General features: G+C 45.8%; 1 protein-coding gene across 3 annotated transcripts in view; it reads left to right on the top strand.

The window, feature by feature from the left end:
- The first annotated feature begins 1,073 nt into the window (after positions 1-1,073).
- Positions 1,074-16,666, top strand: part of ELF5 (E74 like ETS transcription factor 5) — a 43,316-nt gene continuing 27,723 nt past the window's right edge. The window contains exon 1 of one of the 3 annotated variants that reach the window (XM_059069735.2): positions 1,074-1,413. In XM_059069735.2, the coding sequence (XP_058925718.1) occupies positions 1,358-1,413 (56 nt within the window). In that variant the 5' untranslated portion in view covers positions 1,074-1,357. Of the gene's footprint in view, positions 1,414-14,297; positions 14,379-15,927; positions 16,473-16,666 lie in introns of those variants that run through there. The other 2 variants (XM_059069737.2, XM_067039438.1) reach the window with 2 other exon arrangements.

Genomic DNA, 16,666 nt, shown 5'->3' on the forward strand with positions numbered 1-16,666 from the left:
GGAAAGTACTGTGAAGAAAACTAACATGAAGCGAGGGGACTGAGAGTGAGGCGCAGCCATAGTGTATACTCCAGCAGGCCTCACCGGCGTCTCAGTCTATGGAGATGGCGCCCCCTGGGGTTGAGCAACTTGGCCACCCTTGCAGGAGGGGCCATGTTGGAAGGCGTCCTCTGCGTGGAGGTGGTAGGTCATTTGACACTGACCGTAAAGGAACAGGCATAGACAGGAGAGAAACGGCAGGGTGGCCGGCTTCGGGAAGGACTTTGAGGAATGAGTGTTAAAGATGACTTCAGGCTTTCATGCCTGAGGGACTCGGGAAATGCTAGCACCGCTCGAATCTGCTCAGTTTACTGAGCCTGCCATGAGTGCGTGGTGCAGGGAACACCCCAGGGAAAGAGGCGCAGTCCCTTCTCTTGGGGAGCTGACCGTCGCCATGCGGACTTCCCAAGCTGTCGGTGGAACACTAGCTCGGGATGCTAATAGGTGTCACTAGAAAAAGGTGCTCGAGTTTGGGAAATGCTGGGTTCAGCAATATTAAACAGGCTTCTTTACTAGAAGACTTCTCGGAGCTTTTAACAGATTCACATGCTTTGTGAATCCGAAGCAGGGGACATAGACAGCAGCCTGTCCCCAATTAGCTGCCCAGAGACATTTTGCTTCACACAATGTCTCGGGAGACCAGGGTTCCCTTGGGTGGTGGGGGCAGGGGGAGGGGAGGGGGGAGGGTTCTGTGCTGTATACAAATGCCGAATGGGCCAGAAGAGAAAGCAGAGGCAGAACGGGGCTGTGCGGGAGGCAGAGCTGGCCGAGATAAGGGAGCCCCGAGGAGGACAGAGGCGCCACATCTGCTGGGGCCCACGGCTGCCGCGGGGCACTGGCAACCTCTGAGTCAGCCCCCCTCAGGGCCAGGTTTAGCCTCTGACAGGCTAAAGCAGTTGTGTGACCTCCCTGGGCCTCCACTTACCCTTCCATAAAATGGGGATAAAGCCATTGCCCTCCCTCTCCTGGGTGGCACGAGGCACTGCTAAGTCCTGGTTGGCAGGGTGCTGAAGGGCTGGCGAGCTCAGTCTGACACATTTCTCCGCGTCTCCTCTGGCTGGGAGAGGGAGCAGGCGTCTCTCTTTTTCCTAGCTCCCGACAAAACAGGAGACTTGCCTGACCTTCGTTCGGCTCGCACCTGGGCATTGTGGAGGTGGGAGGGCCACCTGCCACCTGCCATTCTGGGGCCCTGGTGCGTGTGGGAGGCTGCTCGGGGCTGGGGCACCCAGAGGGGGTGTCACCAGCCTGGAGGCAGCCATGCAGTAGCCTTCTTGCTGAGGAGGGGTCTGCCCAACCGGGGCCTTCTCTGGGCTGAGTGATGACCACGTCGGAGGACCAGAGCCCGGCCCAGCCCCGTGGGACAAGGGAGCAGAGGTGGGTGCTGTGTATCCGATTGCGCAGGGAGAGGGAGGGGCGCCTGTTGGGAGAGGAGATGGTGGCGTCCGTGGGCAGAGCTAGCCTTGCCCCAGTCCTTCCACCAGGGACGAAAAGGGGGTGCAGAGGAAACTTTGAGGTTCCTGCATATCCACGGAGCCTGCAAACCAGCCTCCATCGCCACTCCTAAGGGGTAAGACAAGCCTCCTCATAAAGCATGACGGCCTTTTGTAGCTATGTTTTCCTCTTTAGATTAGCTGTGAGATTCATTTTTACCCAAAATCATCCAGATGGGAAATACTCGGGAGCCAGCAGAGCAGCACGTGGCACGCTCAAGTCGAGGCCAGAGTCGCTTGGAACAGCTCTGTCTGGCCCTGAGTAGAAGGATGGAAAAGGAGTAGTTGTTGGATCTCCCTGGCTAGTTTTCAAGTGCCAGTGTGCTCATCTGCAGAATGGGATCATAACAATGATAAGCTCCTTCAGTTGGCTGGTGTCAGAACTCATTCCTGTGTGCTGGGCATTCTCCTGTGATCCAGGGGTTCTTTTTTTTTTAACATCTTTATTGGAGTATAATTGCTTTACAATGTTGTGTTAGTTTCTGCTGTATCACAAAGTGAATCAGCTATATGTATACGTATATCCCCATATACTCTCCTTCTTGCATCTCCCTCCCACCCTCCCTATCCCACCCCTCTAGGTGGTCACAGAACACGGAGCTGATCTCCCTGTGCCATGCGGCTGCTTCCCGCTAGCTATCTATTTTGCATCTGGTAGTGTATATATGTCCGTGCCACTCTCTCACTTCGTCCCAGCTTCGCCTTCCCCCTCCCCGTGTCCTCAAGTCCATTCTCTGCGTCTGCGTCTTTATTCCTACTTCCTTGTTTGTACTGACATGCCTTCGGCTCAGCGGAAAAGCATCCCATTGGATAGTGGGCTCTTGCTTTCATCCTTAGCTAAATTCAACTGCTCTAAAATGTGGGAGAGAGCTGAGATCCAAGAAGATGGTGATCCACACCTCCAGGCCCATGGCATTGAATGCCAGTTGAAAATCAAGATCTCTTAATTTCTGGAAATGGAGTGGTGGGGGTCTAGTCCCAGGGTAGGGACTAGTTTAGAGAATGATGTCAAGAGCCTGTCTCGCTCAATTTCTAGCCCCTACTTTCTTTTAAAGCCATCACTGTCTTTAGCACTAGCGTGTCACCAAGTGACTTGTCAACGTCAGAGGAGCCATGCAAAGAATCTTCCACTCATCGTTAACCTCATTCCGGCATATAATTAGCCTAAAAGTCCTCCTCGCTGCCTCCATTTAGTGTTACATGATAGAGAATAAGATATTTTCAGGACACTGTGAACACTTTAAAGAGTTAATTATGGCTCACAGGAAGAGTCCATCCCCAGGAGCCCAAGATCCAAGAATTAAACCGTTTCCTCTCCAGTGTCAGACTTCCAGACGGCGTTCACGGCCACTTCCTCCAAGAAACTTGAGATTGACATTGGTTTGAAAGTAGAACCACCAGAGTGTGCAGTGACAGGTTGGAGAAAGTAGTTTGATTCGGCCCTTCCTCCTACTCTGGGCCATGTGTTTTTAGAGATACCATCTGTACAGTGTCGGAGAGAAAAGAGAACCAAGGAGAGCTGGAATTCTACTTACCCTCCTAGTTCCATGGGGCGAATCCAGCTAAAGCCATTTGTAATCTCTGAGCTGGAGAGACCAACAGTGTGTCCAGAGTTCAAAGGGAGTTCAGCCCTAATCTGGACATTACAATCTGAGCCAATCTAACCATGCAGGCTCTGAGGACATTATTATCAGTCAAGTGTAATTATAGATAAAATACTTTTATTAATCACCTTCCTAAGGAGACTGTGTTTATCTGATGGCTGTGCATGGCATGGGGGCATCTTTGCTGTGTGTGGTGGGTCTCTGGGGAGAACAGGGTATCTGGGGGAGAGCATGGCAGATATAGGAGCGAGTGTGTCTGGGAACTGTGTCTAAGGGTCATGCAGGCTCTGTACACGAGGGATGGTAGAATTCCGCCTAGTCTCCCCTATACCTTGGATCTGTCATAATTCTTTTCCCCCCAAAAATAGACTTTTCTATATTTGTACTTAGCTAGGGTCTATGGAGCTCCCATCTGCCAATTCCACCTGCAGGTGCCCTTTTTTATTTATTTAGTTTTTTAAACGAGAGTATAGTTGCTTTACAATGTTTGTTAGTTTCTGTTGTACAACGAAGTGAGTCAGCTATATATATACATTTATCCCCTCCCTCTAGAACCTCCCTCCCTCCCCCCCCAGTCCACGCATCTAGGTCACCACAGAGCACTGAGCTGATCTCCCTGTGCTATACCACAGGTTCCCACTAACTCTCTTTTTCACACATGCTAGTGTATATATGTCAGTCCTAATCTCCCAGTTTGTCCCACCCTCCCCTTCCCCCACCGTGTCCACATGTCTGTTCTACGTCTGTGTCTCTATTCCTGCCCAGCAAATAGGTTCATCTGTACCATTTTTCTATACTCCACGTATATGCGTTAATATACGATACTTGTTTTTCTCTTTCTGACTTACTTCACTCAGTATGACAGACTCTAGGTCCATCCACATCTCTACAAAGGACCTTATTTCGTTCCTTTTTTATGGCTGAGGAATATTCCACTGTATATATGTACCACATCTTCTTTAGCCATTCGTCTGTCGATGGACATTTAGGTTGGTTCCATGTCCTGGCTATTGTAAATAGTGCTGCAATGAACATTGGGGTACACGTGTCTTTTTGAATTATGGTTTTCTCAGAGTATATGCCCAGTTTTATTTTTAGGTTTTTAATGAACATCCCTACTGTTCTTCCAGATGCCCTCTTTAGCCACTCACTGTCTGCCACATTTTCAAATCTTACCTCCAGATCTATCTTGGCTTGTCTTAAACGTCCATCACCTTAAACTAGTTTGTCAGTTGCAAGGGATCCTGAAAGGGGAGTGCTCCTTCCGAATATTGTTTGGCCTGACCGGAAGTCAACTCCACTCACCTCTGGTCAGGATAAATGAAACTCCTTTTCATTTCATGAAAAGATCATCCAGAAAGTCTCCAGTTCTGATTTAAACTTGATTAAATCAGTGGTCAGGTGGGTGTCAGGTAACACTTCAAGGCTAGGTTCCCCCTACAGTGAGGGCTAAGCAACTTCCCAGAGACTGTGAACCAGGCACGTAGCCAGCCTGGTCATCTCCACCCTTCCCCCCAGTCTACTGGCAGCGGTAGATATTTGGACAGCCTCTCTCAGCACAGCCATGGTCTGTTGGCCAATTGTGCAACTCACTACTTGCTTTGGCTGGAATACTTGACCCCAGTTGATTATTTCCTCCCTTGGAAGGCCTTGTGCAAAATCTGTCTTCTGCCTTAGTGCAGGGGTGCCACCTGAACTTTGCCCAAAGTGACAGCTGCAGCCTGGGGTGGATATAACCCCCAAATCAAAAAGACCCAGTGCCTGTTTCCCTCCCATAGAGGCAGGTGGCATTCACATTCTCCTCTGGGTACTGCAGAAGGGCTGAACTTACCAAAGCTCACACACAGGGTTTGTGCAGAAATATGTTAAACTGGGCCAGCTGGGATCTCTATGGCCAAGTGGCAGACCTGGTGGCCACTCTATAAAGTGAGTTGTTGGGATTTCTAGGGCCTCTTTGCTCCCAGAAGGGCACACTGGAGCTCAGGATAAAAACAGTTTGGATGAGGAAATGAACATCTTATAAAAGTATTGCTCCATTTAAGATAATTAATAACTGTTGGCCAAATATGGTGGCCTTCTCCTAACTCCCAAGGTTGATCCCCTTTTGATAGATACCAAATAAGAGACTGAAAATGAACCAATGGATGGATGAATATCTACTAGGTGCCAGATGCACATACCTGTATTATTTGAATTAATCTAGTGAATAACTAATATTACTCTCATTTTGTTGATTAGGAAATTGAGGGTTGCATAAGTTTAATAACAACAGCAGTAGCAATAATAATAATATAGTAAGTAGTATAGCCATCATTTATTGACTATTTAATAAATGCCAGGCATTGAGCTAAGTACTTCTTGTTTTATATTATCCATTTAATCCTCACCAGAACTCTATGAAGTAACAGTGTATTTATCCAAGCTTTTAGATGAGGAAACTGTGTCTTAGGGAGATAATTATCACTGGCTACCAAGTGATAGCACTAAGCTTTGAACCCATATATAACAGATTCAAAACCCAGTACTCTTTCTTGCACTTGTTTTTCCTTTGCTACCTTCTCATCTGGCTTTTGCTCTTAACAATACCACAGTTGTCTGTCTAGTTATTGTATCACTTGAAAATGTTCAGCCAATTTGCACAGCAAAGGAAACCATAAACAAAATGAAAAGACAACTCACAGAATGGGAGAAAATATTTGTAAATGATGCAACCAACAAGGGATTAATCTCCAAAATATACAAGCAGCTCATGCAGCTCAATATCAAAAAACAAAAATAACCCAATCAAAAAAAGGGGCAGAAGACCTAAATAGACATTTCTCCAAAGAAGACATATAGATGGCCAAGAGGCACATGAAAAGATGTTCAACATCACTTATTATTAGATAAATGTAAATCAAAACTACAATGAGGTATCACCTCACAACGGTCAGAATGGCCATCATCAGAAATCCACAAACAATAAATGCTGGAGAGGGTGTGGATAAAAGGGAACCCTCTTACACTGTGGGTGGGAATGTAAATTGGTACAGCCACTATAGAGAACAGTATGGAGGTTCCTTAAAAAACTAAAAATAGAATTACCATATGACCCAGCAATCCCACTACTGGGCATATACCCAGAGAAAACTGTAATTTGAAAAGATACATGCACACACACACCCATGGTCATTGTCGCACTATTTACAATAGCCAAGACATGGAAGCAGTCTAAATGTCCATAGACAGAGGAATGAATAAAGAAGATGTGGTATATATATATATACAATGGAATATTACTCAGTCATAAAGAAGAATGAAATAATGTCATTTGCAGCAACATGGAGGGACCTAGAGATTATCATCTAAGTGAAGTCAGACAGAGAAAGACAAATATCAGATGATATCACTTATATGTGAAATCTAAAAACACGATGCAAATGGACTTATTTACAAAACAGAAACAGACTCACAGACTTAAAAAATAAACCTATGGTTACCAAAGGGGAAAGGTGGAGGGGGGAGGGATAAATTAGGAGTTTGGGATTAACGTATACACACTACTGTGTATAAAATAGATAACCAACAAGAACCTACAGTATAGCACAGGGAACTCTACTCAATATTCTGCAATAACCTAAAGGGGAAAAGAATTTGGAGAAAAAAAAAAATATATATATATATATATATAACTGAATCACTGTGCTGTACACCCAAAACTAACACAGCATTGTAAATCAACTATACTCCAATATAAAATAAAAATCAAAAAAAGAAAAGAAAATGTTCAGCCAAGTCCCATATCTCACTGGTTCTTTGGAACCAGAGGGATAACTGTTGACTCAGAATGAAACTGAATCCTACTGATCTGCTTTTGTACTTTGAGAGGAATTAAAACATCATTTCATGAAAAGAGATGAGGGCAAGTGGTGTCCAGGACCAAAGAAGACACCTCTTTTCTCTTTAACTCCAACAGCTCAGTGATAACTTCCCCCAATGCGGACCCTAGACAAACACCTTGGGGAGTGGCAAGTTCCACATTGGAACTTCCCTGAGTTTGCAAGTTCAAGGCACAGACAAGTCAGTGTTGATGTGGACTTCTCGGTGATGCTGGGCAGCTTCCCAAATTTGAGGGCTCTCCCCTCAAATTTGTAAGTGCTCATAAGTACCAGGAATTGTTGGATTTCAGTTAGGATATGATGACAAACTCTGGAATAAAACGATAAATCAGAAAAGTTCATGAGAGTGAAAGACTGAAATTTTGTAAAAAGCACAGTGCCTGAGTCCTTACACCATTCTGTGTTTATAGACAAGACTGTTTCTCTAAATGTGTTTCCAGCAAAACCAAACTCAGCAAAATTCAGTGTGTAATTTAGACCTTTGTACTTTGTAATGGTAAATTAAGTTATGGGAGATCGTAGAAGATTACAAGGAAACAACCAAAGAAAACAATGTTAGTTCAAAGTTAGTGGAAGAAGAAAACCCAGTAACAACCTCTGTAAGAAAGAACAGTGCAATCCTGGAAAAATACATAGGTGAAGAGTAAGAGAAAAATCAAAATTGTTGACGAAGTATCCTTGCCGACCTGCACAAATTTACCCCTGAAGAGCAGACAAGATCTGAGGCCTCCTCAAACTTAAAGTCCTCGTCAATTATGATCCCCCTTGTTCATAGGGGCTGGTGTGCCAGACAGCACGATTCAGACCTCCAGGGCCGCCACATGGTGACATGTGTTAGACTCAAGCCAACCTTCCACAAGCTCCTGGTCTATCACATACATGTTCTCTCCACACCCCTGCATGTTTCCTCTTGTTTGAAAGAGGCTGTCCTTCTGGTCATCCCAGACATCACAGAGAACTGTGGGCCATGTCCTGAGCTTTAAATTAAGAAATCCTAGGATTCAACTCTGGCTCTGCTACTTGTTAGCTGTATGACCTTGAGCAAATTACTGAAGCTCTTTGAGACTCAGTTTCCCCTTCTGTAAAATGGGGATAATAACAGCCTCAACTCCTACAGTTGTTGTACTTGGCATATGATAAGCAAACACTTTTAGCAAGTCATTCCAATTTTTCACTGCCCAGCTCAAATGCCACATCCCGCAAGAAGCTTTTTCTGACTGTTCCAGCCGTTAATGTCCTCCCACTTCCTCAGGTCCTACAGTCCCTAACTCAGAATTTGGCTTGGACTATATACGCCCTCTAAATGTTTCCTCTTGAATTCTTTGCTAAAGTGTCTATTACTTGAAGGCTACAACTGGGCCTCACTTTTTTGTATTCCTGAAAATACTGGCCTATTATATATATTTTAATTGCTATATTTACCGAGTCCACATTTTAACTTTTCTGAAATCAGGATAAGCTGTATAATCTATCTGCACATTTAACATAATGTTTTCTCCCCACAATGACCTAAATCAATGTTGTATATTATAATCAACAGCATCTCGGAAATAAGATTTGGTTGACTAATGAGAGTAGATCTACATGGATCTGCTACAAATTTCCCCTGGCACCCCTCCTCACCCTTCAGCCTCCATCCTCATGGCCACCCCCACCCACAGTCCCTTGACCAAAGACATGCCTTTGGATGACAACTGGCCGAAGTGAGGAGTTTAGTGTGGAGACATGGATATCCGTGTGGAAACACACTTTATGAAACTACATGTGTGATCACTCCCACTGACAGGCGAGGAAACTGAGGTTCAGATAAGTTTACCCAGCAAGTCCAATGTCAGCTCAACTACAGGAAGATTAAGTCTTCAATGATTGACTGATTGATTATCTAATGATAGCCTGTTATTAATGTGGTTCCTGAATTAACCAAGCAAAGGACCCATGGCTGCAGGGACTGGTCCATTCAATACCAGTCAGCAGCAGCACAATCAGCACTACACCATACTCCAACCAACACCATGGACTGGCCACAGGAGTCAGTGGTGGCATCCGTTCCTCAAATTGTCACCCCCAACAATTCTCTCAGGAAGCAAGCTCTCATGCCTGCCAGGGGACTGATGTTTGGTAGGAAAGCAACTAAAGAAAATACTGTCTTATAGCCATTATTTCTTCAGATTCATTTGGGCTAACCCAAAACATAGAAAATCTGATTAGGTTGGCTTCCAGTATCTTTACAGGAAGAAGGGAGACTAAAAATACAGTCATGCAATTGTGTCTGCTGTTCCATAAACATTATCATAATTCAACCTTATAGTGACAAAATCAGTATTCTTAACCTCATTTTCATTATGCTTCTGTCAGCCATTGACTTTGCTATTGTTTAACCTCCACGATGCCTTCTGTGCTGGAAATCACACAAAGATCCATTACTTCCATGAGGCTCATAGCCAAGGAGGGATTATCAGGGGAGCTACCTCACTGCCGCTATCTGCTGAACTGGGGCTCCTGGGTAGGAAAATGGACAGCATGTACAGCTAAAGGATGAGTTGAATATAGGAAACTGGGCAAAGACACCCAAAGAAGAAATAAAGCAAATACAAAATCAACCAACAAGAATTGCTGTAGCACTTATTTGTGCTTAAGTCCATGCTAGGTGTTTTAGGGGACAATAGGTTTATAACCCTTGTCCTTGCTTTCAAGGATCCTGCCAGCAACCTGGGAGGCCTAAGAAAATTGATATCTCCTCAACTTAGATTCTGCCTCCTAGAGGTACCAAATGATAGCATAATGGGGAAGATTGTGGACTCTGGTGTCATCTTCCTAGGCTCAAATCTTACCTGCAGTTCCACCAGCTGTGTGATATTGAGTAAGTTACTTGAACTTTCTATGCCTGTTTCCTCATTAGTAAATTTTAGATAATAATAATAGTACCTACCTCAGAGGAATGATGCAAAGGTTAAATGATTTAATACATGTAGCATGCCTAGGCAGTTCCTGGCACCTGGTAAATGCCAGATAAATGCTAGCGATTGTGACTATTCATTGCAGAAGGGCAACATTACCTTACTTGGTATGGTAAACTTCAAAAGTCGGCGATCTCAATTAACATCTGCATTTCTCTCCATAGACCATAGTAGTCACCACGCGGTAAGAACTTTCTGTGCACCAGGAATCACAGTAAATACTTCCAGATGAGAAATTGAGGCCCTAAAAAGTTGTTGCTTCACCTAATAACTCCCAGGTGGCAGGTGCCAGGAGTTGGTTATCATATACACCTACTGAAAGAAAACTTTTCATTCTTAAATATTTAAACCAGTAGAGCATAGAAAATGTAATTTCTCCAACAGACTATTTTCTAAAAAATAGTTTTAGGATAATAGAGACAGGGATCCTAATCCAAAGCTCATACACTGCACCATCACCCCGAAAATCTGTCCTGCTAACAGCATCATCTGTCAATTTACCTAAGTGTATTTTTTAACTCACTTTCGTTTTCAGCCTGTGCTGCCTCTTGGGGTGGTGGTGGGGGTAGCAGATTGGGGGAGAGAAAAATGACTAAAGAAATGTTGGCCCAGCTTAAATGGGGGTAGGGTCTAGGAAAAGCATTGAACCCATTACATCTAGTAAAAGGAATTGGGTAGGAACCTCCAGCCTTATGTCAGGTGACTTGTCTTTTAATTCACTTCCATGGTACATGCACGTATATTGAGCGACTTCTTTGTCCCAAGAACCGTACCAGACACCAGGGAATCAATGAGGTACCAGAATTTCTACTCTACACTGAGAGGTAGACTATGTCAGCAACAGCCATGAGACTCAGGGATCTTGAACCAACAGAGGGGGAAGGACCCCCTCTGAGGCCAGTGCTGAAGCCAGAGCAAATGGAGAGACGCCAACTTGAGCTCCTGTGTCTACATTGTGGTTTTAACACTGGGAAGCCCTGAGTTCAACCCAGGCTTGATCACTGCCCAGCTGGGTGACACCCAGCAAGCCTGGCACCTCTGGTTCTTCATCTTAAAAAGAAGGTAGTGATAGCTACTTCCCAGGATTACTGTGAAAAATAACCAAGGTACAGCAGGTGAGCAATTCTAGCACAATGCTTGGCATATGGTAGATGCTCTATGTGTGATTCCCTGTTCCCTGCCCCCACGCAGCCACCCCAGGAGCACCTAGAGACTGGTTAGCATGGTAGTTAAGAGAATGGGCTCTGGAGGCAGAAAATACTGCTCTGCCACTTACTAGCTGTGTGACCATGGGCAAGTTATTTCACCTCTCTGTGCCTCAGTTCCTTTACCTGTAAAATGGGGATAATAAGTAATACTCTCATCAGAGACTTGTGAGAATTTAAGGCAGTGAATGCACTAAAATATAAGAAGAGGCATATGAAAATTTTCAAGCGTTCATTTGAGCAAACATCGACTCCAATCAGGCATCGCCAAACTGGAAGTGGTTAGGTGTTTAAGAGCACTCCACCAGCAAGAGTCAGGGGAATGGTTTTAATAGTACAGATGCGGAAGCAAAGCAAGGAAACTATTTGATTGGCTGTAGCTTAAGCAGTTGCTTTATTTGGGAAATCCTAGTCTGCTGTCTGTGATTGGTTGTTTTTAATTTCATTTTTTCGGATACGAGCACATTTACAATCAACTCTGGCTTAGGTTTCGGTTTGCTTGCTTGGGTTATCCAGGCACTAAAGCCACCACAGTCAAATGGCCTCCTTGTTTAATTACTTTAACAAATGTCACAGCAGCCCATAGATAACAGAGCACACACTAGGGCTCTCACCACTTCCCAGCTTTGAACTCATTTAATTCACCCAGCACCCTATAAGGGATGCATTCTTTTTCCCTCAGTTTACAGATGAGGAAACTGGGATGTAAGGGTAATAAATAAGCTTCCCAGACTTACCCAGCCAGCAAGTGGAAAGCCAGGATTCAAACCTATGAAGTCTGCCTCCAGAATCCAGGCTTAGTCACTCTGTGGCTCTTGTAAGCCTAATTCGTGTTACCTGTTATTGCTACGTGGTTGAGACAGCAGAAGGAGGATGGGCTGGAAAGTCTAAAATACGTCATTCCTTCTCCTGCCCCCTTCTGACATTCAAATACAGGTTTTATGAGCTTAGTGTTTGATACCATCCAAGATCTCCACTCCAATCAAATTTAGATTCAATGTGATAGTTAGACTTCATTAGAGTCAAATTCCTCTTTTATTTTGGTTTTATCTTAATCACCCCTTTAATCCACTAGTCCAGAAGCCAGTAATTCCCCACAAAGGCGCCCAGATACGCAGTATTACACATTCAGGACCGTGAGACAAACAGAGTTTGTTGTCATCACATTCATTGCCAGAAACTTTTCACTCTGAAATAGTTGCACCAAGACAGCATAGAAACAAATATAATTTCTCCAAAAGATTCTTTTCTAAAAACAATAGCAGAACAAGATGTTTTCCATGAAAACCTCTCTGCTGAGAAGAACATATGTGTGCGGATACAAACACAAGAAGACTTTCCAAAACTACTGACAAGATAGGAAAGTACCCAACGGTGAGAAACATGGTGTGTTTGACCATCCCGGTCCCCTAGATGCTGAGGAGGAAGAAGCAAATCACAGGATTTTAGAGCTCAGAGGAATCTCAATGACCACCTAATCCAGTTCTCTGCAAACTCTTTTGTAAGTGCAGATTCTTTTGTTCAAGAGAAATCTCATCCTGAAGATTTGTATAAAAGCTGAGATGCTCTTACTGAATCAGGGAGGAACAGCCCAGAACCTAACCCACTCTGCTTTCATCCTCTCACCACCAGCAGCTCTTATGAGGGCTCCAGGGAACCCCTGGGGTTCCTCAGAACACAGTTTGAAAATCACTATTCTAACCCAACCTCTTCCTTTTACCATCAGGGGAAATGAAGCCCAGAGAAGCTCCCTGACTTGCCTGAGGTTACACAGCAAGTCAGCAGCCTAGGGCAATCCCCTTATCTTCCTTCAACACTTTTTCCATGATGACACCTGAGTCCTCTAATGAACTACCTTTTGTTTCTCCAGACTGTATGTGTGTTTGTATTTGTATGTTTGCACCCGTCCCCAGTGTTCCCAAGAAAACCTAACAGACCAGTCCCTGCTTCCACTCTAAAGCTTGGAGTCTGCTATTTGGACATAAGGTGTTGGCTGCCCAGGAGAGCTGGAAGCACAGGGCAGAAAGGCAGAGAGTTTTCAATGCTGTCCTGCAGGCAACCAGGAGACACTCTATTTTCAGCCTAAGTTGGGTTGAGTTTCTGCTCTTACAGGGAAGCAGGTAGTTCTCAGCAAGACACCTGAGAGCTGACATCCAAGTCAGACCCCAGCCTAGAAGCTGTGGACACCTGACTGAACCGCTAAACCTCTTCGTTTCCCCATCCGTAAGGGGGAGAGGAAGGGAGAAAGCCACCACATGGTGTGTTACGTCCAAAGAGGTTAGAAGTTGACTAGTTCACGTGTCCGATGGCCGGTTATGCTTTGTGTGAAACAGTAGAAGTAAGGCCCAACATTGTTTCTACAAGCTGGCTGTTCCCTTCATCTGCTCGGAAGGCATGAGGTCGGAGGAAGTGGTGGAGAGGGGCTTTCTGATTACCGTGCTCCATCAAAGAAAACGCTATGATCACAGCGAAACAAAGGGCTCATTCAGTACTTCACTTGCAGGACCTCATATGACCCCCAGCGCACCCAGGGGGTAGGTCCTGTTATTTGCATTAGAGCTAGTTAACTTATTAACTAGCTAGTTGAGTGGTTCAGGGTGACACGACTAGAAAATGATGCACCTAGAATTTGAAGTCAGTCATCTAGCTGCCAAGTCTGTGTTCTTAACCACTGCCCCATCCTACCCTTCCACCTTGCCAAGCTGCGTGGGTGCGGGGCGGGGGGAGGATGACGGGATATCCAAATTCACCAGACTCTGTCAGCCCAGGAGGAGGGCGGCAGACATGGGCACCACAGCTGGATTCCCGGGGTTTCCCTTCCAGCTTGCTCTAAAGAGAGTTCCCAGCAAACGCAGGATCCCAGAAAGCTCCCAGAGGCAAGAATTCTCAGCTTGTTTACTGATCCCCCCGGGTTGCAGTGGGAGGGGGCGGGGGTGTGTGTGTGAGCTGGGCACAAAGGCAGGATAAAGGTAAACTTTCTGCGTGTGGGAACCATTCCCCCCTCCAAGGAGCCGTGCCACACTGTATGTCACCGTCATCAAAGGGGCTGTGCATAAACCTGAAAAACCAAACGGACCTGTCTGTAGGTGTTACTTATATCACAAGGCTACAGGTGCCTTTATTTCCACTGTACGCGGGTGCTGGGAGCGCCTGCCTTCTCTTGCCTTGAAAACCTCCTCTTTGGACCCAGCACCGCTGTCATCAAGTAAGCACCTTTTCTTTGCTCTTTTGGATGAATTGTAAGGGGTGTCAGGGCTTAGAGGCTCCGGCTGGGGCCTGGGTCTGGGGGTCTGTCCCCCGCTCCAGACTGCCCGCCCTCCTGCCATGTCCATCAGTCACAGTGCCTCCCGGGAGCTGTTTGAGTGGGATTTAACTGCTTGCCTGAGAGAGACATTTTTGCATCCTCAGGCTGTGTAGCCAGCCACCCACTACTGCCGTGGTAGCCCCCACTGCCTCTGGATCACTTGATTAAACCAAGGGGAACTAACTGAGAGAGAATGCATACAGGCACTCTGTTCTCTACCCTTCCTCAAGCTAACTTTAGGAAGGGAAGCTGGATTTTACACCAAAAAATATTCAGCTTCAAGGAAAGCCCGCCTCCTCCTGCCTAAACGCCTCCTTTTCCCATCGGCCTGCTCATGGACCACCCCCCTTGAAACAGAGAAGATAGCTGCCTTATTACAGATTAGGGTGTTTTTCAGGAGATTGGCTTACATAAGTTCTGCCCTCTCACACCACCTCCATATAGAATGCTTCCAGAAAAGCAATGGTTAGGGTTTTTCCACTGTATTTATTCTCAGACCTCTGCAAAGACTCTGCAGTCTGTGGTGGTCTTGTGCATTCGCCCCCTGCTGGCAGCCACCAGTAGCACATGCTCCCTTCTCCAGCTGGAGCTGGGGACCCACGTTCATTTGGATGGGCTAAGAATTTTACAAACTGGAAAGGTTATCAGAGATCATTAGGGACAACCTCTTCGCTTTACAGATGAGGAAACTGAGGCCTAGGAAGGTAAAGTGATTTAGGGAGACGGCTTCATGTTTTAGTCTAAAGACACAGGGAGAAGGGTTGTTTGCCCCTCTGAGTGAAAGCTTAAATCTTTTGTCCCCATGTTCTCTGTGAGAATGTTTTTCATGATTCAAGGTGCTGTTGACCAGAGTTTTCACAGATTGGTTTTCTTCTTTTCAAAGAAGTCACCTGGGTAGCAACCTTTTAGATATATTGACAATGATTGATTTTCTTTCCCCCCGGCTGGGACAGGAATAGACATATGTATTATGCCTACTCATCTACATATATTATCAGATTTGGTTAAATCCTTGGGCTATCCTGAGTATTGTGTTTAAAATCCCCATTTTAGAGATGAAGCATTTTAAAGATGAGCTCAGAGAGGGTCATGGATTTTTACATAACACACTTTGTATGAAAAAAAAAAAGAATAAAAAATACAATTTCCGCAGGCTGAGCAGTAAGAAATGTGTCCCTTGCCTTGTGGGTGGCAGAGGTGGGATTTAAACCCCAGCGGATTTAACCCAGACCAAAGGTGATGAGCTTTGTACTGAAGCCCACAGTAAACTCTACGGTGTACCTCCTCTGAGTCTTTGCTGAATCTTTAGAGAAACAACGAAACACAAACTAACTAGCAAACTCCCTACACAAGCCAAAGAAAGATGAGGAATCACTTGGCAAGATGTCAGCAAGGCAGTTCTCGCAGCTCCTCTGGTTTCTCCCAGAACAAACACTCAAGCAGCCAACCCACAATCCTTTAGGAGCAAGTATTGAAATAGTCCAGTGGGTTTTCCTCCATGTGTCCCTTCTTAGGGAGGTCCAAACGGTGGGCAGTGGACCCTGCCTTGCCCACAGGGCTTGGGACCTGATGGACGCTGGAATATCGCTGAGGCTTTAGAGGACAAAAAGCTTTATTTTTCCCAGTGAGACTGCCCAGGTGGTGGGCTCAGGGAAGGCCCTCCCCGGCCCCCTTCTCCATGGTTTATACCCTCACAGCCTTGTTCTGTCCAGTGATGTATTAGCGCATAAACAGCCAATGTGGAGGTGCTTCACTGGGTGGATTTTTGGTCGCATGCCCGAAGCGAGGTTGATGATCTCTGCCAGGGTCAGGAAGGGATTTTCCTCCTCTGGCCAACTGGCCAAGGCTGGGTGGTTTCCTGCTTCTCCTCTCTCTGGAAGGCTGAGCAGAGGTGCCATGGACGCCACACCTGTGACTGCTGCCTCTGACTCGGGTGAGGGCAGGAAGCCCACAAGCCCGTCTCTCTGACTGTGTGGACCCTCCCCGTGCACCTTGGTGAGTGATCCGACTCTCAGATGGGATAGGCAGCCTCTGCAGGCACTGGGGACCTGAGCGCCCACGCCGTCCCCAAAGGTCCAGCCCGCGTTTCTCGCGCACGGAAGAGAACCCACTTGATTCCTCCCCCTAGTGTGGCACGTGCTTGACCCTTGCCTACTTATTAGGCAGCTAGAATGTGGAGTACACTTCGG

Source organism: Kogia breviceps, chromosome 7, assembly GCF_026419965.1.
Source record: "Kogia breviceps isolate mKogBre1 chromosome 7, mKogBre1 haplotype 1, whole genome shotgun sequence".
NCBI lineage: Eukaryota > Metazoa > Chordata > Mammalia > Artiodactyla > Physeteridae > Kogia > Kogia breviceps.